General features: G+C 44.6%; 1 protein-coding gene across 4 annotated transcripts in view; it reads left to right on the top strand.

Moving 5' to 3' along the window:
- TBX1 (T-box transcription factor 1) overlaps nt 1-24,102 on the top strand; it is a 63,483-nt gene extending 39,381 nt beyond the window's left edge. For 3 of the 4 annotated variants that reach the window (XM_048514458.1, XM_048514456.1, XM_048514457.1), the window contains 4 exons: nt 302-457; nt 10,453-10,520; nt 13,035-13,135; nt 20,532-22,506. In XM_048514458.1, coding sequence (XP_048370415.1) covers nt 302-457; nt 10,453-10,520; nt 13,035-13,135; nt 20,532-20,977 — 771 coding nt within the window. In that variant the 3' untranslated portion in view covers nt 20,978-22,506. Of the gene's footprint in view, nt 1-301; nt 458-10,452; nt 10,521-13,034; nt 13,136-20,531; nt 22,507-22,632 lie in introns of those variants that run through there. The other variant, XR_007246033.1, reaches the window with a different exon arrangement.
- The last annotated feature ends 440 nt before the right edge of the window (nt 24,103-24,542 follow it).

The following is a 24,542-nucleotide window of genomic DNA, read 5'->3' on the forward strand; positions in this document are numbered from 1 at the left end:
AGCTCTTCCCCTCTCAATAAATCAGTCCAAATTGTTCATGCCATGACCTGATAAACTTTGTTTTCCTTTGCTTCTCCTCCAGTCCAACCCTCTTTTAAAACCCAGCCATATGCCCAATGATTCTTCCCCTTCCCACATCCACGCTGCATGTTGGTCCCTACCCTGACATTGCACATTCTGCTTCCCGTGTATGGCCCCCTCTTCTCTGTATCCCATGTAGGCCCCCCTCCTCTCTCAACGTGCTGCCACAGTGTAGTCGAATGAATCAGTTATTATCTCCCTTGCTCATTTTATCATTCAGATCATTTTGAACTCCATGCACAGATACCAGCCTCGTTTCCACGTGGTCTACGTGGACCCTAGGAAAGACAGCGAGAAGTATGCCGAAGAGAACTTTAAGACCTTTGTCTTTGAGGAGACCCGCTTCACGGCAGTCACGGCCTACCAGAACCACAGGGTGAGTATCTGGAGTTTATTACTGAGACACAAACCTTCCAGTACTTCATTTATCAAAAAAAATATGTGCCCGTCTCACCCCACTTCCAGCCACATGATGGATGGGGAGCTGGAGAAGGCCAGGCAGGAAGGATGGATTGTTCAAAGCAGTCAATCAACCGGGGATTTAGTTGGGGTGGGGGAAGAGAACAACAACCTCAGACCAAACAATACCGCATGCCGTCCACAACGCATTAAAAGGCAAAGTAGACCCATTTGTGATCCGACTAAACAGAAGGGATTAAACAGCCGGGATTAAAGGTGCGTCATCTTTAAAAGGTTTGTGGGATACAATTTTAGCATTTATAAGGAATCAAATGTGCTAAGATTCACATTTGTTCCTGACGTCTGCTTTCCTTCATACCGAGTGAACCACAAGCCACAGAGGCCAGATTAAGCCACATTTTTTAGGGCCTCAAACACTGAAATAAGTTCTGATTTGTTCCAAGAGTAGGTTGGGATGCCCATCTAAGCCCTCGTTTTTATACTTAAAGTGCAGCCTTGCAGGTTCCGAGTTAGGTTTTAAAAATAGAAAATGCAAAATATTTCATTCAAGGGACAGACATTACCAAGTGTCCTTTGGGCCTCGTCAAAATTAATGCACTGGGAAGTTCTTACTATACCAACAAAAGGAAGGAATTGTAATAAAACACCCCTTCATAGAAAAAGCAGCCATGCGTATGTTTACTCAGGAGTCAATCCCACTGAGGTAAATGGAACTTATTCCCTAGAAACTGTGCATGGAATTGCAATTGGTTTATGCACTACAGTTATACAAAGTCGTGTGTATAGTGCCATCAAGTCAGCCAACGTATGTCAGCCCCAGCAAGGCTCTTTCAAGGCAAGTGATTAAACGGAGGTGGTTTGCCATTGCCTTCCTCTGCAAAGTCTTCCTTGGAGGTCTCCCTTCCGGGAACTGACCCTGTTTAGCGTCTGAGATCCGGCTGCCTTCCATCCATGCTTCCAACAAAGCACAGATGGGCTGGGATTGGGTGATGCCAAGCTTCCTAGAAACTCATACATGCAAGCCTTATTCATTTCAATAAAAGCTAGTAATAATTTGGGACATTACCTTTTTACTGCCTGTCCAATAAAAGTTAAGCCAAAGCTATTCTATACTTAAAGGACAGGACACCCTGAATCATAAACTGGATCTAGGTTGCCTTAGAATCCTACCCAATAACCCTTTGCAACAACACCTGTGGATTCAATGCAGTATTATTAACTATGGTGTCCTACCCTTCCTCAAAGCAGCAATGTGAGGGCCTACTAAATGGGAGATCCTCGACTTGAGGAAAGAGTGAAGCCTTTTCTCCCCCTTCACTGCAGATCTGATCAGGACAACCCCTTTCCTCAGTTGCTAACCAGCCCCTTCCTCCAAGTCACCTCTTGTTTAGTTCTCGGTTTCACTTAAAAGCTAATTAGACTGCAAGACATATCCTAGGTGAAGTTGAAGTGGGACCATGCCTCAGTGGCGGAGCACCTCCTTGGCATATAGAAGGTTCAAATCCTGGCATCTCAGGTGGTAGTAGGTAATGTGAAAGACCTTGTGAGAGCCAATGTGGTGTAGTGGTTAAGAGCAGGTGGACTCTAATCCGGAGAACTTCTCCTCCACATAAGAGGCAGGCTCTTATCTGATGAACTGGGTTTGTTTCCCTGCTCCTATACACCAAGCCTGCTGGGTGATCTTGAGCTAGTCCCAGTGCCCTTTGAACTCTCTCAGCCCCACCTGCCTCACAAGATGTCTGTTGTGAGAGAAAGGTGTTTGTAAGCCATCCTGAGTCTCCTTACAGGAGAGAGATCCAGGGTGTAAATCCAAACTCTCCTTCTTGTTCTGCATGAGACTCTGAAAAGCAGCTACCAGGGTGAATAGAGTATACTGACCTTGATGGGCCAATAGTCTCATTGAGAACCAGGCTGCTTCATGGGTGCATGCAAAGATACCGGCTTCTCTAACACAGCATTGTCTACTCTGACGGGCAGCATCTCTTTAGAGGCCTGCCCCATTCTGCTAGCTCATGGGTCTGCAACCTGCAGCTCTCCAGATGTTCAAGGACTACAAATCCCACCATCCCCTGCCAGCATGGCCAATTGGCAGGGGCTGATGGGATTTGTAGTCCACGGACATCTGGAGAGCCACAGGTTGCAGACCCCCTGTGCTAGCTGCAACCATCTCCACTGGAATTGCCAGGAAATGTCTGCATGCCCTGAGCTGCAATTCTTTCTTGTTTCCACTATTTGAAGCTGAGGCTGCAATTCTATGGCCCCTTCCGCACATGCAGAATAATGCCCTTTTAATCCACTTTCACAATTGTTTGCAAGTGAATTTTGCTATTCTGCACAGCTGCAAAGTGCATTGCAAGTGGATTGAAAGTGCATTATTCTGCATGTCCGGAAGGGGCCTAAGCATGCTGCCCTATGAATTGGCCCTACAGAATGTAGTCGGACTTTCTTCTGAATTTACACCATTTAAAACCTTTTTACACCATTTTCACACCGCTGTTTTTGGCCCATGCGGAATCTGCCTAAGTCTTTTTAAAAAACCACAGCAAATGTTTATTTTTCTTATAACGGATGTGCCAAAAATACAAGAAGAGCACATTTTCCACTGCTGTAGGATGTGGGCGATCAACAGTTTTCATGCAGAATCAATTGAAGTGGCTGTGAAAATGGATCTCTAAACATAGTTGCAAAACAGGAACGGTCAGCATTTCACAGTCAAACTATTTCCTCTCTTCCCCAAAGAAAACCAACTTCGGAAAACCAACTCTAAATTATTCTCAGCCCCACCTATCTCACAAGGGGTCTGTTGTGGGGAGGGGAGGGGAAGCTCCCACCGTTGCTTTTAAAGGCCAAATTGCATCATGACATGAAGTCTAATCCTGTGACTTCATAACCTCCCACCAGCTCCAAAACATAAGTTATGTCTATTTTCTGGGCACCGAAGTCCAAAGGCTGCAATTAAAAATAACCTTCCTCCGCTGAGTGTAATTATGCTAGGATGGAGTAATGGGTTTTAGAATCAATCCACTATTAAGCAAAACTTCCTACCTATGGGTAGCTGTATAGTAAAGAAACTAGGGATCTCTTGCAGAGAATCCTCAACATCTTCACGTTAGGACCAGCTTGCAGTGAGGGGAAACTACGGCAGCTGAACAGGTTTAAAACCTCCACAGGCATAACCGTTGCAAATAGTTGAATGAGAAAAAAATGTTGAGGTTCTCCCCTTTGCTGCCTGCTGTTGCAGGGGCTGATGGGATCTGTAGTCCATGAACATCTGGAGAGCCGCAGGTTGCAGACCCCTGTGCTAGCTGCAACCATCTCCACTGGAATCGCCAGGAAATGTCTGCATGCCCTGAGCTGCAATTCTTTCTTGTTTCTACTATTTGAAGCTGAGGCTGCAATTCTATGGCCCCTTCTGCACATGCAGAGTAATGCAGTTGCAGACACCTCTTCTTGCACAGCCGATAATTCCCTCAGGCTGGTCTACACTGACTGGTCTGCTTGCAGTTTATGGGGTCTCTCCTCAAGCTGCAGACATCAGGTATCTAGGGAATTCTTCGGGGAGGAAAAGTGAACCAGTCCAACCCATTTCTTCATTTTGGGAGGAATGTGATTGTCCTGGGAGTCCTCACTTTCATTGTTCCTTTGAAACCAGCTGGCAAGGGATTCACTTTTCCCTCTGTTTGTTTGTAACTCCAGCAAACATTACCCGAAATCATTGTGATATGGCTTGTATGAAGCTGAACTTTAAGAGCTACCAGAGGAACTGCAGGCCACGCTCACTTAAAGTATGAGCAATACAGGTTGGTCTGCCAATCAGACTGTTTTCTCTTGGAACTGTCTGAGATGTCCCATCACCTTTGTTGGTGTGTTCACAAACACTGAAAAATGCACTTTCATTGTTCTTTGCAACTGGATTTTCATTTTGTGAAACAGCAAAATCTACTTGCAAACAATCGCTAAAGTGCATTGAAAAGTGTACTATTCAGCATCTATGAAAACACCATTATTGGAGAATCCCGCCTTTCCCCTGTTCATCCAGACGTTTTGCTGAATTGTGAGTAAGCATTTTTATTTCATTTCAGAAGCATTCCCTATAGTACCTGTTCTGTTTCTGTAGGTGATCTTTTTAAAAAAAATCCCCTTCTTGTCAAAATAAATGTCAATGTGGCATTGATATTCTAGCATGAATTTAAATATAGTTGTTTTAAGGCTGAAAGGATTATTGGGTTAAACTCTGCAATTAGTCACTCAGCACCTCAAACTTACTAAATGTATCTTTTTAACCAGAGAATGCCTTGAAGAGGTTTTTTTCCCCTCTCATCTTGATAATTAATCACTTGTCAGGAGAAACACAAGTTGTACACATTTCTTTTTCTTTTTTATTCCCAATTACAGATATTCATGTTAAAGTTTATATCAAAACATTGTACATAGAGTTAACAACAACACCAATTCAATTAGCATTTACAAAGTACTTTCAGTTTTTAGAGCCCTTCGTTGTCCTTTTATTATAGATGAAGGAAAGAAAAAGCGACTTGCCAGGCAGAGATGAGAGTTGTCAGAGCCACATATGTATCCCACCAAGGAGTTCAGGGAGACGTACAACAAATCCAAATCCAAAACCTTTATTAGGCATAAAACCGGTGTGTGTCAAGAATTTCAAATACAATAAGAAGATCATTATTGCGCAACTTGCAGTACACAGAGTAAAAATATAGCAACAGCTTCAGAGATTTCAACATTAGAGTTATTTAGAAGCTTAGCCATTTTTATTTTATCAGAAAGGAGCATAAATCCTGTTGGTAATACAGTTCTCAAATCAGTTCTGATGTTGTTGTATTTTGAACAATGAAGCAGAATGTGAGAAAGTGTATCAGTTGTATCAGGACAAAATCGACAGCAACGCTCATTTTGTGGAATACTAGAGAAGCGACCTTGAAGATGTACTGACGGAAAAGAGTTACACCTTGCTCTAGTCATGACCCATCTGCAATTGTAATTAACAAGTTGTTCCAGGTATATAGCAGGGCTAGATTTCTGAGGGATAATCCCAAAGAATATTGGAGACGTACACATTTCTCCACTTTATTGTTACAGATAATCTGTGAAGTGGGTTAAGTTGATGAAGAGTGACTGGCACAAAGTCACTTGGGCCCCTTCTGCACATGCTGAATAATGCACTTTCAATCCACTTGCACAAGTTTGCAAGAGGAATTTTGCTATTTCACACAGTAAAATCCATCTGCAAAGTGGATTGAAAGCGCATTATTCTGCATGTGCGGATGGCCTCGTTGGACTTTAAGTCTGACTGGAGATTTGAATTGCGGCCTTCTAAGTCCTAGTCCATGTGTTACACTGTGCTGGTTCCACATGAAAATTCTGGTTGGTTTAACTTGCTTTCCTTGAGAAATGAGATGGCAGATCTTGTTTATGGGTCCTGTTCAGTGGTGGGATTCAGCCGGTTCGCACCACTTCGGCAGAACCGGTTGTTAGAATGGTGCTTGTAAACAACCAGTTGTTAAATTATTTGAATCCCACCACCAGAACCGGTTGTTAAATTATTTGAATCCCACCACCGGAACCAGTTGTTACATTATTTGAATCCCGCCGCTGGTCCTGTAATAAAATATCCATAAATGAACCATAAATATTCTAAAATAGGAACACTGGGACAGTAAAATAAGCTGCAACTTTAAAAGAATAATCAGCCAGGTAGCATTTTAAAAATTTAAAACCAGTTAGCCACAAAGAAGTAAAATAGATTTAAAAGCTGGCCAATAGACTACCAAGACAAAACACAGTCAGCATGATAATGGTATGAAAGCAAGGCCAATATCAAAACCATACATAAACCATTCCATAAAAGAGATTTTACTGAAATCTGTAAAAACAAAGCATACGGATCCCATATATAGTTGTAAGCTTGGCAGGGGTGCAAAAGCAGGATAATAGAAGCAAAAGGATTTCCCACACTTTGCTGTAAGGAAAAGTTTTCCACGTAGGAAAATCAAAGCATGCTCCAAATTCTTGCGTTTGCCATGTATTACACGTGACCCAAATGCAGGGCCGGATTAAGACCTTTAGAGACCCAAAACACTGAAAAGATTTTGGTACCCCCATATACTGTACAAGTAATACAAAATATAAGTCATTTTATATATATTTTATATATTATATGCCCCCACTTTATTCTCCTGTGTTCGGGATCCCTTTACCATCTATGGGACCCTTTCCCCCCCTTTGGGAGGGCTTTTAAATAAGGGTTTTATTGCTGATGCTGTTTTTTATATTGATCGCTGTGTTATTTTAATGGGCTTTTAATTGTATATGCTGTATATTTATGTTGTTCACCGCCCAGAGCCCTTTGGGGGTAGGAAGGTATATAAAACTCAATAATATATATATTCTGATGAATAGATTTAATTATTTATACGAAACCAAACACCTATTATTCCATTCCTTCCTGCTTTGAAGATACATAGCATTTTAACCAGTGTGATCCCACCTTTACTTATAATGTTGGCACGTGTGTTGTGGCGACTGAGCACCATTTGGCTGCTTCATTCACAAGTCATGCTTGACAAGTACTGAACATGTTCTAAAGTGAGCTGAGGTTGCTCTGCCTCTGAGGACCATGTGGCAGTGGTCAGATTCCAGTTTTGTTGTATTCCCAAGATTAAAATATATTAACCTTTTCAATACTAGAATTATATTAATTTTTTTCCCATTTATCGTGGGGCCCCTGTTTTATGGACCCTGGTTCAGCTGCAACATTGCACCGGGATGCATTCTAAATCCGGCACTGGGGGAGAAAAAACTCCACAGGGCCCTCTTTACTGGAGGCCCCCAAGCACATGCTTATTTTGCTTAACGGTTAATCCAGGGCTGCCCAAATGCTGCATTGTTGCAGCAGAATTACAGTCTGATATGTTGACTTCTCTTTTATCATAAAGCTCCCATGCCTGCACATTTATGCCTGAAAGTTCCACTGAACTATGGGACAAATTTGGACTGCAAATGCAACAGTTGGACGACATTTGACAGTCTGCTTTCAGCGATAGCATCTTGTTTTAAGAAGCCAGAGCTCTCAACGGCTAAATGCAAAACGAAAGATCTGTAAATTTTCAGATTTAGCCGTATGTAATAAGGGGGAGGAGTGAGTCACAATGGTTGTTTTGAGTTTTGACAGCCTCTGAAACGGCTCCTTCTCCCCGTGAGCAGGGCGCTGTTCCTTTAAGAGACTCCCCAGGCCTTCGCAGACTGGCATTCATCTGATGGTCGGGGACAGCTGCTCCTTCTCTCCTGCTTTCTATCAGTTTGACCTCTAAGGCTGGAACTGTCACTGAGGGGCTTAAAGTTTGTTTTTCAACCCATTCCGGAAACTCACAATCTCATACTTTATCCGTGGATTTGCTTAAATATAGAAAAATGCCCTGTCTCTCTCTCCCTGGTGAATGAAATAAATACATGGCTGCTCCGTGGTGGCGGCAGGGGAGGAGAATCGTGTAATGTGGCGTCCGCTTACAAGTGCATTCACAGCAGACGGCTTAGGAACTGCCTTTCTCCGGTACCGTGAATTAGTGTTACACACAGAATACAATTCTGCTTTGGGGAAGAGAGGAAAACCACATGGTTGAATTCCGAGGCAAAATAGGAGCTCTCCCCATGTCCTCCCAATGCCTTTGAAGGGGAGCTGGGTTCGCAAAGAGCAGCCCTGTTGGCTGCGAGCACAAAAACAAAACAAAACATAAAATGACATCAGTCCCAGGACAGATCTTTTGGCTGACATGTCGTATCTTGCTATTTAGGAATGATTTCAGATTTCCAGTTCTGACTGTTCACTGTTGGGTCCCGAAAAAACGTGCATTTCAGTTTTGTTTCTCCCTCGTGCACACTGTGAACGTTGCGATGATTTCGTGCCGTTTCTTCTTCCTCGCACTGAAACGTGGATGGGTTCCACTGTTTTCAACAGTGTTTTTGCATCCATCGATGAGTGCGATCCATTATACATAAAGTAGATGCATAAATGCCATACATTGTGTCTGCTCGTTGAACATAAAGCTACATAGCCTGTGCTCCCATGCAAAGGAATCTGCAGAAACAACAGTGAAATGCACACAACTGAAACTATTGACAGAAATGTAAACAGATATAGGAAATGAAGAACACGGAGAAGCACTTGCTCATGTGAGGACTGGGGATTATCTGTGGGAGATCTCTATGTTCCCCACCTCGTACAGTTCCTAGGATTCCTTACAGGAAAGTCGTTTAAATGAGTTTTGGTGTATCGTGTCCACATGACCTTAGGGAGAAGGTTGTAGCTCAAATGACAGAGCACATGCCATGCTGACATAGAGACCTCTATGTATCTTTACTCTCCCTCCCACACATACACATACTAGCAACTTTGGAAACAAGCTCTCGGGTTTGTTGACCTCAGGTAGCCATTAGTGTACCTCATTAGTGCGTTTCACCACCCTGGTGAAAGAAAGTGGGTACGGATTAGTGCGGAGGACCAGTGCCAAAGGGGCACTTCTCACCTTCTGCTTCAAATCCATGAAGAGAGACAGTACCAGTCATAAATTGGCTGCTTATACAGTCAGCTCCTACTGAGTTCTCCGCTGTCAGCTATTGAGAGACAGTGTGGTGTAGTGGTTAAGAGCAGTGGACTAATCTGGAGAACCAGCTTTGATTCCGCACTCCTCCACATGAGCAGCAGACTCTGATCTGGTGAACCCAGTTCAATTCCTCACTCCAACATGTGAAATCGACTGGGCGACCTTGGGCTAATTCTGTTCAAACTCTCTCAGCCCCACCTACCTGTCAAGTTTCTGTTGTGGGGAAGGTGATTGTAAGCAGCTCTGTTAAAAGTAGAGGCTGGTTCCACATGGGCCAAAAACAGTGGTGTGAAAATGGTGTGAAAACGGTATAAACTGTGTTACACTGCTTTAAACCCTTTTACACCATTTTCACACCACTGTTTTTGGCCCAGGCGGAATGAGCCAGAGAAAAGCAGGATATGAAAGCTAACTTTTCTTCAACATAGAGGTTGGAAAGAGGGAGACAAGGAGGAGACAGGTACCCTTGACACCCTGCCTCAGCTGACAGCTGACACCCTTGACACCCTGTCACTGAGAATCCCCTCCCCAAGCCCCTTTCTATTTGGTACAGAATGCCGTTGCAAGAATTTTGACTGGACTGTGTAATAGGGCATTATCAGGCCAACCTTGTTCCATTGAGACTGGCTTCCAATTTGCTTCTGGGACCAATCTGAGGAACTGATGTTGACCTTTATAGCCCTACACAACCTGGGACCAGCATCCCTTAATAACTGCCTACTCTCACATGAAACTAACTGAAAATCACCGTCATCTTTGAGCCTTGCTTTAGGTCTCCCAGTCAACTGAGTCAGGATGGGTTCCAACCCCAGAAAGGGCCTTCTTGGTTGTGCCCCCAAAGTAATAGAACTTTTCCCCCAGGGAGACTCGTCTGCCTCCCTTTATCGTTATTTTCCGCTAGTGGTCGAAGTCCTTTTTGTTTCATTTGGCGTTCCCTTGTTTACCCTCCTTATTTATTTAATGTATACCCCTCCCTCCTCCTCGTTTGTGTTTTTCGTTGTTGCTTTATAAACATCTATGTATTATTTTAAAAGTTGGATTTAATATTTTCAATTGTCTGCTGCCTTGAAAATCCAAATTGAACGTAAAGGCAGTATTAAAATGTTCTAAATTTTTCTTTTAAAGTGTTGGTCTTTTTTGCTCAGCTTTCCAGATAAATTCATACAGAAAGACAGAGTGGTATAATTAATGGCTGGTTGAGCTTGGGCTGGGGGCAGGGGCTGAGTGCACAGTGCTGGCTTCGTATTTATTTAAGGACTTCTTCCTCTCCTTTCCCATTGTCCCTGGCTGACTCAAACACCTATTTTCCCCCATACCCTGTTCCTCTTTTCAGATTACCCAGCTCAAGATTGCCAGCAATCCTTTTGCGAAAGGATTCCGAGACTGTGATCCAGAAGACTGGTAAGGCTGGCCTTTTTCCCCTTCCACTGCTAAAGTCTTGGTTGAGAACAGCTCAAGTTATGTCCTTACAACCCAAATATGATCACACTTTCTGGCCGCCCTGTAATTCAGTGCTATAATTGATATACACGTCGATACATACAAATAAGGTTAGTTGGGCCCAGGAGCTTAAGAAGTTCAGTCGAAAGGAGCAATTTTCATACCACAGAATCCTACTGTATTTGCCAGAAATTATCAAAGCTCTTTGAATCAGAGACCAAAGGAAATTTGTACTGCCATATCCTAGCTAATCTGTCACTGTAGCCTTCACTGTTTCAAACAGCTGCACGGCTTACCTTTTCAAAGGACTTTCATGGCTCATTCCGCACATGCAGAATAATGCACTTTCAAACTGCTTTCAGTGCTCTTTGAAGCTGTGCGGAATGGCAAAATCCACTTGCAAACAGTTGTGAAAGTGGTTTGAAAACGCATTATTTTGCGTGTGTGGAAGGGGCCCATGTTGCCATTCTACATCTGGTTGTTTTTGGACTATACAACAGTGAAACTGGACCCAAGGGCAGAACCAGACTTCAGCTTCCATTGAAAGAGGAAACCTGAATTTACTTCTAGTCTTGGGCCGTTTCCGCACGAATGCGGAAGCAGCCAGGTCGGCGTTTCCGACGCCGACCCGACGACGCTGGGACTGTCCGCACGGACGGTCCTGGAAAGAGCCGGGCAGCCGGCGCTGCAGAACGCCGGCGCCCGGCATGTCCCGGGGCCTCCGGCGCGTCGCCAAGGCATGGGGACACGCCCCCCTGGCCCTGCGCGCCTGCTCCAGCGGCACAGGCCAGGGGGGCGTGTCCCCAGGCCTCGGCGACACGCCGGAGGCCCGGGGACAAGATAAGTGCCGGGTGGGGGAGGTGTCTCGAAGCTGCTGCCGTTCGCTCGGCAGCTGCTTCGAGGCGGCGTTTCCCCAACAAGAGCGCTTCCGAGCGCTCTGGGGAAACGCCGGCTTCGCGGCGCGAGGGCGGCGTGGCTGCGATGCAGCTGCGCCACCTGTGCGAATGGCGGCCTGGAGACTGCGTTTTTGCCGTCTCCAGGCCACCATTAAATGCCCGTGTGGAAACTGCCTTGGTTTCTTGATGTTTCAGAACAACCAGGAATGAGGTTTTGGACAAAGCTTTCAGTCCATGAGAGATGGGGTGCTGGATTCCTTGTTTTCCTCTTCTATTACTCTGTTTGCACATATCTCTCAGACCATCTCCTCCCTTTCCAGTTCACACTGGCTCTGTTTCAGTTAGGAAAAAGGACCTTGTGAATCAAGCAAAATCATGGGAATGTGTTGATTTGCTTGGTTGATCTGGAGTGCAAAATGTCACATGTGTTCAGTCCAGGTTTTAGAGTTTGGTTTCAAAGAACTGGGGCTGAGAGGATGCACAGGCCTTGTATTGTCCTTCCAGGAGGAGACCAGCTCAGGGAGAAATCTGCTGCCTTCATGACTTGTTTTTGGAGTTCCTGGAGAGATATGTATAGCCACTGGTGGAAACAGGATACTTCTATGTTCTTTACGCCACAAACTATGTTGTTGGAAAAGTAGTTAATTGGGAAAGTGAGTTATTTTCAGTGTGGGAAAACAACAGAGTGTTCTTGCTGCCGGGAATCCCTGTTCCATGAATCCCATTAGCAGTTTCCAATGAATGTCTATCCAAAGAACAACCACACACAGAATGCAGGGATAAGAAATGAATTGTCAGAACAGCGTGAGACTTAAGATCATATATCAAGGCTTGAAGTAGTCAGTACTGGGATGAAGTCACATTTCTCAAGCTTACAGAGAGATTAGCTTCAGCCTACCATAGAGTTTCCAGCAGTCCCCAGGGATGTTTCCCCTGGAAGTGATGTCATGCCATTGGCCAAACAGCCCTGCTTCCAGGCTCCTCGAGCTCAGTGTTTTCCTTTCTTAAGCCTTCCGTAGTCTGTAAGGATGTATACATATGCCATCTTTCACGTCTTTATATGTTGCCATTGCACCTATCTTTCATTGCTGGAGTTCCTGGTTTGTTTTTTTGTACACTATTTTTATGCCATTTTACACCATTTTTATTCTACTGGTGTGCACGAAACCAGCTGTACAATACCAGCCAGTTGTACAACATCAGCCGTACTTTTTGATGGCAATAACAATTCTGTCCAATTTTATTAGTATGGTTGGTTTGGGGGAAAATATGCCTACAGTTTCATTCCAGTGCCAGAACTTGGGGTTTTATGATAACATTTATATCCATCTTTCCTCATGGCTCAAGGCTGCATAACAGTATCAGTTAAAAACATTTCCAGTTAAAATCAAAAATAAAATGGGAAATCCCATGTCTCCCCCGACCCTTAAAAGATGCCTGCCATTCAAACCCTCTCAAAAACTCCAGTAGACAGGTTTGCCCTAGTCATATTCAGTGAGAGTATATTCTCAAACTTTAGCAATTACCCTAAGTTAGTTCTCTTTAATTTATTGTTACTGTTCTGTTCCCCTTGTGTCAGGCCCAGAAATCACCGACCTGGGGCTCTGCCTCTCATGAGTGCTTTCGCTAGGTCCAGAAATCCGGTATCTTCCCCAGTGCATCAGAATGGAAACGAGAAAGGTGAGTTTCTGTGATACAGACAGGTAATATATTGTATTCCCTGCAGCAATCTGGGACAGTACTTAGAATCAGGAACATCGTAACAACCCTGTGGTAAGGATTCTGCCCTGCAAGTCTTGTAAGAGTGCACTTGGCTCTACGCTCGGCAATGCAAATAAATTTAAAATGAACTGTGATTAACAGGAAGAATCACAAACTAGTCAAGGCACAATGCTTGGGACATTTGCCAGTCAGGCTTTATAGACTTCCAGGAAAAAACCATCTCATTGTCAAGGAGAAAGTGTCAGCATGTTCACAGAGCCTTGGAAACTGGGATTTTTTGGTCTTTATTAGAAGATCTGGTTCTTGTTCTCGACGGCTCCTATGTATATGTTTGCAGCTGCTTCTTGATCACTTATCTGCTGATATAGCTGGACTTAGCATAGGATGTTTATCCCAGTTAACCAAGGGGGCTAAAAGCCTGTTTGAGTGTTTTCAATCTAAGAGTCAGTGTAGTGTAGTGGTTAACAGCAGGTAGATTCTAATCTGGAGAACCATGTTTGATTCCCCACTCCTCCACCTGAGTGGCAGAGGCTTATCTGGTGAACAGATGTGTTTCTGCACTCCTACATTCCTGCTGGGTGATTTTGGGCTAGTCACAGTTCTTTGGAACTCTCTCAGCCCCATCTACCTCACAAGGTGTCTGTTGTGGGAAGGGAAAAGAGCTTGTAAGCCACCTTGAGTCTCCTTACAGGAGAGAAAGGTGGGATATAAATCCAAAACTCCTCCTCCTCCTTCTTCAACAGATTTCGATAAGCAAAGTGGCTGAACCAAGTGTACCAATTCCTTCTGCTCCAAGGGAGTTTTAAACATATATGAACTTGCACATGGAATCCCCTTGTGTCCTGAGGCATTATTTGTCCAAGGGCAAAGCAGCGCTTGGTTGTGGAAGTAAAGAGTTGTGTCTTTTGCTTCCACAGGCAGATGTTGATCATTTCTCTGGACACATATATGCTTGCAGGTCCAGAGAAAAATTAAAAAGTACTTGACAAAGTAGCTTTGTTGCAGCTAAGGAGGACCGAGTCTGGCTAGTGAGTGATGGCAAAGACCTCCTATAGGTACCCTATGGCACTCATGTTGGAAGAAAGGAGACTGGAATGAAAACATTATAAGTAGGGTTGCCAACCTCCAGATAGTGGCTGGAAATCTCCTGGGATTACAACTGATCTCCAGGCAACAGAGGCCGGTTCATCTGGGGAGAATGGCTGCCTTAGCAACATGAACTCTATGGCATTATAGCCCATAGAAATCCCAAATTCCACCCTCCTCAGATTTCACCACAAAAATCTCCAGGTAAACAATCATCGAATCATAGAGTTGGAAAATACCCCAAGGGCCATCAAGTCCAACCCCCTGCAATGCAGGAAGTAATTTTAAACTTATTTGCTAGGAATAAGTAATACACAGACTGCCGCTGCTGCAGAGGTTCTCTGGGTTCGCAAATGAACTGCACAGACAGAAGCATTGTGTAATGTCACAGTGGAACCACAAATATGCCAGATAATGCAGCTTGCTTAGCCCAGAGTCTGTGGTTCTCCAAAGCACTACCTGTGATTACGTTGCGTGTCCTTGTGTGCCATCCTTGGACCTGCCCTGAGAGTAATAAATCATTGGGATGCAACTACTACTGGGAAATTACAGTGTTCAGTTGATTTCAGCGGATATGCTTCCAACTGAAACACGTTAGGAAGTATGCCTACACTGTGTCTAATCTAGACTTTTTGCAGAATGCTGTGTTATCAATATGAGGTGGTAGAATGGGCTATAGTTCGACCTAGATTTCCCAGGCTAGCCCAATTTCACCAGATTTCAGAAGCTAAGCAAGTTCGGCCCTGGTTAGTATTTGGATGGGAGACCACAAACGATACAGAGGCAGGCAATGACAAAATACCTCCAAATGTCTCTTGCCTTGAAAACCTTATGGGGTTGCCATAAGTCAGTTACTACTTGATGGCAGTTTCACCACCACTGAAATGGGCTGTAACACTGTTGGGGGGGGGATTACATTTTTAATGTCCCCCCCCCCAAAAAATAACTCTATCCAAATAAAATAAATAGTACATCAGCTAAAAAGGTCTTGTGCTATCATTTTACATGCTGTGCTAGTTTGCCTTTTTTAGGGCAGGTAGAAGTTTGAAACAGATAATTTTTCACCTGCAATCTGTACTAGTGCATCCTTCCACCTCAGTACTCCGTCTCAATATTACCTTTTAATTCTCCATGTGTATGCTGGGCAGGAGTCCTCTTCAATCCAAATGCTTCACCTCATCAGTTTTGCTGAATTGCAATCGGCGCCTCGTTTTAACAACATTTTCTTGAAAACAAGGTGCCTTGAAATGGGACTTGCTCAAATGAAACGTCCCAGAAGTGCAAAGACATGCACATACAAGCCAAAGCATGCATGCACCTGGGATAGCTTACCTGTTCCCTCTGCAGCAACTCCTCATATAAAACTGAAGAACACTCTTTCAGCTTGGGAGATGGCGGATGGCTGGCCCATTCCTGCGTGAGAATAACAACAGTGAGCATCATGTATTAACTTGGAGCACATGTGGATCTACCAGTAATGGAATTATGCCTGTATTTCCCAACTGTTGAATACAGAACTTAACCCCCCCACTCCCACCCCATGCAGAAGGCTTTGGCACACCTGGCACGGCAATTTTACTTGTGGAAACCTGTTTCCACACATAGATTGCATTCTCTGGTTCGGCATGATTATGTTTAGGGTCAAGATGCTAGATGGGTGGTGTCAGATATTCATCCAAGCATCACCTCAAACACTCAGCAGGAACCAGTGGTAAAGGTCATCGTGGGCTGTACCATTTCGAGCTGCAGGTGAAAAATTGTAAATGTCAGTGCTTAAAAAAAACCCCTCTGCTTGTTGCACTTCCAGGATTCAGCTGAGAAACTAGTTTGTTTGCAAAGGGAGTTCAGGGTGCGTTGAAACACACCACCTGCCCTTGCATAAAGTGGTACATTCTAAAAACAGGGGGGACTCTCCTACCCCTCCCTCCTATGATTGCTAGCTCTGGGTGAGGAAATACCTGGAGACTTTGGGTGGTGGAGCCTGGTGGGGGGCAGGGTTTGGTAAAGGGAAGGACATCAGTAGCACATAATGCCATAGCATTATAGAGTCCACCCTCCAAAGCAGTCATTTTTGCTGTCTGGAGATCAATGGAAATAGCAAGAGATCTCCTGGAGATTGGCAACCTACTACTCCCTCCTGATGCATCCACTCTCTCTGGGGAGGACTAGTACATTGTGGGCAAATTGTGCGGGTTTGCTGTAGGAGTTCAGAATCAGCAAGATGCACACTGATTGGCTAATCAAGAGATTGGACTAGATGGCTCTGTGATTCTGTACTTCTGCTGGTGGAAGTGCCCGTATGCGGGAACAAAACATCCGTTGGATACAGACAACACACAATTAGTTCAGCCACTGGGCGAAACTTTTGTTTGTTCCTCAAGCTCAGTTAATTTGTTTCTTCTTGTGCTTTTTCTTCTGGACTCTTATCTCTGATGGCTTGCTATTCAGAGTGCTGCCAACTTTTGCATTATCTGTCCGTTTAGTAGGATGTTGTGGGTTTTCTGGTTTGTGTGGCCGTGTTCCAGTAGTATTTTCTCCTGATGTGTTGCCTGATGTGTTGCCTGCATCTCAGAAACGTCAGGAGAAAATACTACTGGAACACGGCCACACAACCCGGAAAACCAACACAATACAACCCGGAAAATCTATCCTAGTGATTCCGGCCATGAAAGCCTTTGGCAATACATTGTCCATTTATGATTTCTTTTAATGGTTTGGATCCTTAGGTACCGTTCCTATGGGAAGAGTAGTGTTAATGTCCTCTACTGCAATTCCATTCATGCTGCTTTAAGATCCAAAGCAGTGCTTCTGCTGATTTTTATGCTGTTAGGTTTAATTGTTCGATTTTTCTTTGATTTACTGACTTTATTGCATGTTTTACTCTGGCTTGGAAATCATTGATGGACATAGTCTGAGACAGAAGCGTACCAAGGGTAAATGGTGCCCGGAGACAAATTGTCTCCAGGATGCCCCCCCAGGCTCTGCCCCCTAGCTCCACCCCCTGATGCCCCCTAGCTCCACCCCCACTGCCCTCAACCCCACCCATGTCACCATGGACATGGGCAAGGTCTAGGGTGCCCACCTCCCCCCCCAGACTCCCCCTGCCGGCTGGGCTCCCAACCGGCAGCCTCTTCTGACCTCCCCTCCGGGCAGGCCAGAAGAGACTGCAGTCCCGGCCTCGGAGACCTTCTTTTATAAGCACTGAGGCCAGGGGGTGGGGCTTGGGGAGCAGGAAGGGGTGGAAGCCCAGCCGGCAGGGGGGAAGGAAGGGAGGGGGTATCCAGGGTGGGGTTGAGGGCACTTGCAGGCAGCAGGAAGTCCTGCTGCCTCGTCGTTTTTTGCGTGCCTCTGACGTGGTTGGGGCACGTGAAAACAACGAGACAGCAGGACTTCCTGGTCATGTGGGGGGGGGCCGATTTTGCGCCCCCCACATGACCAGAAGAGTGGCACCCGGGGATATACCTCCGGTCTGAGATATACCTACTTCCAAATAAATGAATATATTAAAAACACAGGGGATGGGAAAGTGACAGCAAATGGCTATATTTTTAAAATGTGCATTCTGAATGTACTGAACCAACACTGTACTATGCCATCAGATTGCACATAGAAAAGTAAGATCTCATCAAAGCTAATGGCTAATAGTAACACTGGCAAATATTAATCATTAGTATTAATTAGCAGGAAATAAATGCACACCTTTACAATTAAGATCAAATGTGCTACTCAAAAATTGATTCAATAATTTAAAAATAATGTATTCCTTCCAAAGACTTTTTAAAAAGTTCTAATGTTGTTCAATTTGCCTTGATTTTTTTTGCAAGTTCCCATTGATGGGTCACTTCCTCAATTTCCAATAATTTCAAGGCTTTTTAACACTGATGCTTTATTGAAACCAAAGAATTATTTCCCCAATGCTTATTGTTTTTTGTTCTCGCCTAATATATGACATAGGAAAGATAATTTAATACGTGTTAATATACAAATACACTTACATTTTAAAATGTTCCAGTACTACCCTGTTTCCCCTAATATAAGACATCCCCGAAAAATAAGACATAGTAGAGGTTTTGCTGAAGTGCGAAATATAAGGCATCCCCCGAAAGTAAGACATAGCAAAGTTTTTGTTTGGAAGCATGCCCGATGAACAGAACACAGGAAAAATAAGACATTCCCTGAAAATAAGAGATAGCACATCTTTGGGAGCAAAAATTAATATAAGACACTGTCTTATATTCGGGGAAACACGGTAGTAAACTTGATGGGGATTGAATGTACGGTATCATCTTAGAAGTTTGCTTGAGATATTCCTCTCTGCACAGTGTCGTTGATGTTGGGTTTCTTTGTATTTTCTTTGTAGAAGTCACAGATTTTGCTTCTAAAATTGACTCTGCACGTAAATATGCCATTTCCCCCATTCTTTTCATTCTCTTTTTCCCCACTGTCCAAGATCTGCTCTCCCATGCCCAGCATTCTCAGCATAACCCAAGAATGGTTAACCTCTGCTTTATTTTCTTTACTTAAAAAAACAACAATGTGCAACGAATCCTAAAATTCAGTAGTTGTATTTAGCCTTCCGCCGAGCCAAGCATACCCATGAGGAACTTTGCATTGATTCCTCTTTCCATTATGCAGAGTAAACAATTGCAAAGAGAAAACCTGGGGGCCCCTTTCTCCCTGCACACTCCAGGCCTATTAAAATAAAGAGAAGTCTCTATTTGTTTAGTGTTATACAATTGCAAAAATTTCAAGCGTGTGCAAACTTGTCACTCAACTCAGCTCTATTTATCACAGTCAGAATGTCTTGTCCCAGGAGCACGGATTTCTGCTAAACACAATGTTAAACACTTCATTTTTTTAAAAAAAGAGAGCAGCTATTTCTGGCATTCCTGCTCTCTTCTCTGTTAACATAAGATCTTTGCATTAAGAAACAACAAAAGTGTTCCTTGGTTTTGGTTCTGAAACAAGGTGGCATTGAAATGAACAGTTCCTACCAGGGTGGGGGTGGGGGTTATTCTTTGCTGTGAGTTTAAAGCAAACAACAACAACAAATTGCTTAGTGTAACTGCATTCCTTGTTGCAGAATGAGTACTTTATACAAAATAGAATAAAGTGTTATCCAGACTGGCTTCTTTTTAATGAAAGGCACCCAAGTTTTGCTCGCTGAAAGTCCAGCACTGGGGAAAGGCTGCATCAAAAATTGAGTGTTTGCATATGTTCAAGAATCGCCCCTGTTTTCTGCTCCCAATAAATCGGCATCCCTATTTTGTTCCAATTGTTGCTGTTTAAAAAAAAAATTTAGTGCAGGAAAATTCTTTTTCTTGCTCGAATTTTCATTTTTTCAGTGTTCAGCCTTTTTCCCATGACTGGTGGGGCTAGGGGACTCCAGGGACTGGATCTCTAATGCACTCGTGAATAAATACAGCACATGAACTTTAAGGCACTATGCAGTGCCACTGTATTTTGATGAAAGGCTTGCTTTGAACTGTGGATAATAACAAACTGTAGGACAGTTACATTTTTTTCTGCCTATCATTGATTTTTGTGTTGGCTTCTTTTTTGTTTAAGTACTGCAGAACAACTTGTTGCAGAATTCATATGTTACAACAATCATATATGATGGGAATGGGCAGTGACCCTTGGTATGAGAATAGAGGAGTTTCCTTTGATCTCATACTTCCATGTGGGTGGGTTTCGCACCACAGCCTTGCTTGGTAGTAAGATCCCTTGAAATCTAGAAAGGCTGTGATCTTAAGAACACTTGCTAGGACACATTGAATGTGGTGAATCACCTTGTTTAGTATCTGGTTGCAATGTATTACAGAATTGGGTGCTGTCTGTCTAGGCTTGTCACATGCCTGCTCATGGCAGGTAGATCCCTGCTTTCAGCTCCAGTACTCTGCCATCAAGAACCTGAGATGTAGGAGTAAAAGAATGGCCCCCATAGTGAAGCTCTAGGAATTTCCCCATATCTCTGTGTCCTTTATCATAGAGATTAGGGGAAATTCCTAGAGCGTTTAGTGTGACAGTGCTGGCAACACTGTCATGTTGGCTCAGAGTGGTCCTATTTGCATCTTTATTGGTATGAAAGCCACCCTTTGAACCATGGGGGCTAAACCGATATGAGGACTGAGCTACTTAGCTTCTCTTTGATCAGTTCTCCAGACTCTAGATTAGTTTCCAGGAGTTTCCATGAGGCTGCTGAGGATTCTTTCAGTTACTGATTCTTGTGCCTTTCCCTTCTGAACTCCTCTGGCGCTTCTTACAGACGCAGCTGAGACTCGGCGAGAGTATGAACGGGAAGTAGCCAGCGGGACACCTCTGCACGCCGATCCCGCTCACCAGCAGCTCATGTCTCGGGTGTTGAGCCCAGCGCTGCCTGTGCCCGGTGGAGGCGGCCTGGTTCCACTCACCAGTACGGTCGGAAGCCGGCCCAGCCCTCCACACCATGAACTGCGTCTAGAGCCACCCGCTTCGGAGACCCTTCATCATCATCCCTACAAACATCCAGTCTCAGCCTATGACCATTACCTGGGAGCAAAGAGCAGACCGACGCCCTACCCTTTGCCAAGCATCCGGGGACACAGTTATCACCACCACCATCACCATCACATGAATCCAGCAGCTGCAGCGGCAGCAGCGGCGGCAGCAGCTGCGGCCAACATGTATTCCACCGCGGGAGCTCCTACTGGCTATGACTATGGACCGAGATAACACCACCATCCAAAGATTCTCTAAGCTCTGACTGGCTTTTTGCATGGTTTGAATTGCTCAGTAGCATATGTTTTTGGAGAGCACTATCTCGCTGGAAGAACTGGCACCGTAGCCTCTGCAATTCCCCACGGGGGCGCTTTGATCTCTTGCACAAGTTTTACCCCTCCTCTGCCCCACCTTTCTTGGCACCCTCAGATTCATCAATCAAGACTGGTTTCCTTCTTTATCCCAGGGGATGAGACGATAGGTCGGCTTGACTCGACTCGGTGTGCAATCAGATGGACCGAGCTCAGCACCAGTGATGGATGGAGGTCAGGACTTCCCCTGCAGCATTTCACACAACCTCCCACCATGTTTGGAGGGCACTGATCCCTCCCCTTCCAGACATAGAAATTGCCAGCTGCACTTTTCTTTTGCTCTTTAAATGAAGACATGTATTGCTTTATTCCCTCGCTGCTGTCATCATAGTATAACCTTTACCTTTTTTTTGCAGTTCTTTACCTGTTCAAAGCGCTTGAGGAAGGCTGCTTCCAACACTGCCTGTTATAGGTAGGACGGCTAGTCCTGCAGACGGCTCTACAAAAACCAAAACAAGCTGATATTTGCCGATAGCCCGTCTGACATTATTGGATTGTGTCCAAAGCTGTGCAAAAACATTAATCAGTTTAACATTGGCAGAACAGGCTTATGTGCAACAGACCTGTGCAACTATGCACCTGGAAGGTTGAACATCAGCCACGTATGAGTCACCCAGCCTTTGGGATCTCTGGCAGACCAACGCTAACCCTGAAGCATTTATTTGCTGGGTTTTGTTAGCAACGCTGGCCACCAGCTCACCGTATACCATGCTGAAAGATGCAGTTTGTATCTCAGCTATTCAACGTATCTATGGCATCAGGCCTGTGTTTCAAACAGGGCAGAGAGTTTGGGGCCAGCCAGCAATGCTACCATAACCATCCAGTGTCTCAACCACGTAGTATCTTCACTGAATGCAAAAAATGTCCAAGAAGATCTATAAGATCTGTAGCATGTAAGCCAAAGCTTCAGGAACTTGACCCTTTCTAAATGGCACTGCATGAGAACAGTGTAAATGTATGAGCGATTTGCACAGTACTCATGATCCCACCACCACAGTATTCACATGGATGCCCAGTTTCCTTGCAATGCATCTGCACAGAGGGAGCCACACTAGCTCTCAAAGAGCAGGTCAGCTGCCCACCGTCAGAGCCATACTGGGGAAAATGGTGCCCCCCCCCCCCACTTACCTTAGTCAACAAAGGAGGGCAGCAGCAGTCCCGGGCAGCCTGGTGGGGCTGGGCCGAAGGGTGCCTGGTGGGCCCGCAGCAGGCTGCTCCTTCAGTCTGGAGGAACAGGGCAAAGGGGCGGGCCATGGCAGGCTCTCAGCCCGGCTGCTCTTGAAGGAGTAGCTGGCCTGGGAGCCTGCTGCAGCCCACTGGGCGCCCCGCCCCACGTGATCTAATGGGTGGGGCCCGGGTCAGTTGATCCCCCATGTTCCCCTAGCACCGTGGTGGCGAACCTTTGGCACTCCAGATGTTATGGACTACAATTCCCATCAGCCCCTGCCAGCATGGCCAATTGGCCATGCTGGCAGGGGCTGGTGGGAATTGTAGTCCATAACATCTGGAGTGCCAAAGGTTCGCCACCACAGCCCTAGCAGATACACCACTGCCCACCGTGCATGCAAGGCTGACTGTCTGAAAAGACCCAAGTAACAGCACTGGAATTGTAGATGTAATTACCTTGCGATGGAACAAATGTACTAACCAAAATCTTTCTAGTAGTAATAATACCACAGCAGTGTGTATTTGATCATCATGTCTTGCAAAAGCTATTACAACCGAACAATCCAGCAATGTTTCCTTCCTGTTTTGCAAACAAAACACACAGATTTTGCTGGGTTTTAACGTTTCAGAATGTTGGTGGGGGAGCTGACGTGTGCAATATACATATATCGTAACTCGCATGTCCAAGAAAAGGGTTCTACTTTGATTTTCTCTTTGATGTGCAAATTTTAGGTGCTCGGTGTATAACATATATGCATATAGGAATACTGAAACAGGGAAGTCTCTCCTTGCTGTCTGAAAGGATTCAGCTCATACTTGACTGCTTTGTTTTTTGTTTGTAGCTCTGGATTTATTAAAGATTAAGGTAATCCCCTAGGCAAGCTGACCCATGAGGCGACATCACATCACAACATTTACTAGGCAGAATATGCTTAAGGGGTGATTTCTATTTCCTTCCCCAGTTGTCTACGCTTTACTCTCAGCCAGTTGGGTACTTACTTCTCTCCAGTTCCTAGTCCAAGTGTCTTAGGGACAGCCCAACTCACTAGATGCACTGACAGTTGCTTTAGGCAGTATTCCCAGAGTGCAGGCTTATCAACAAGTCCCCTCAAATAGGGATCCCCTTCCCCAAATTCTTGGGGCAACAAGATCCAAAAATACACAGGCAACAGTGTCCCTCTTGCGGTTTTCCCCAGTTGCAGCCTTTTCCCCCTCCCTTTACTCAGACGAACAGTTATGGCTGTTACAGCTCCCTTTCCCTGTTTCACACAAATGAATGGACATGTGTGAATAGGCTGAATCCCACCCCTGGGTATAAGCCTTCCAGAGCCAAACTCTCTCTTTATCATTTTGAACTCCAGTAGCATCTTGTATCTCCCTTCTTCAGATACTGAAGATGGATACGCTTCTAAGAAGTGACAGGAAAGGGACTGCAATTATATTATGAGGAGCCTTACAGGAAAGCATTAACTGAGGCCCTCCCCACATCTGAGAAGATAAACACAACTTTTACATTGGTCCGAAGTCAGAAAAAGTATCATCTGTAGATTCAGATTATACCAACATCTGTTAGCATAGTCCTTCTTAAGTTACCATCAGATCTTTCGGGGTCCTGTCTAAGGGCTGATAAACATAGCTAACTCATTGTCATGATCAAAAATGGAGCAGTGGAGAGGGATGTTGTTGTATCTGAAGAAGGGAGATACAAGATGCTACTGGACTTTAAAATGATGAAGAGAGAGTTCGCTCTGGAAGGCTTATACCCGGAAAATCTTCCTGGTCTCTAAGGAGTTTTTGGACTCAAACCTAACTCTTCTATTACATCAGGGGTCTTCAAACTACGGCCCTCCAGATGTTCGTGGACTACAATTCCCATCAGCCCTGTCATTGGGCCATGCTGGCAGGGGCTGATGGGGATTGTAGTCCGTAAACATCTGGAGGGCCATAGTTTGAAGACCCCTGTATTACATGCAGTGAGACTTCCTTGCAAGTAACCATGCATATGGTTGGGCTTCTTATGTGGAATGCACTGGACACAGTTTCTATTGCATTATTTGCTAAAAAGTTCTATTCAGGATTATTTCACAAGTGGCTTTGTTTTTTTTTTGAAAGCTCGTAATTGCTCTGTGTAACAAATACACAAAATGTAAATATCCAGAAAAATAATATTTCCACTTGCCTTAAAAATGTCGACCAACTTCCTGATCCTAAAGGATTTCATGGAAGTAGATGTCAGTGATATCAGTGGAACTTGCATTACA

The sequence above is a fragment of the Sphaerodactylus townsendi genome, linkage group LG13 (assembly GCF_021028975.2).
Source record: "Sphaerodactylus townsendi isolate TG3544 linkage group LG13, MPM_Stown_v2.3, whole genome shotgun sequence".
NCBI lineage: Eukaryota > Metazoa > Chordata > Lepidosauria > Squamata > Sphaerodactylidae > Sphaerodactylus > Sphaerodactylus townsendi.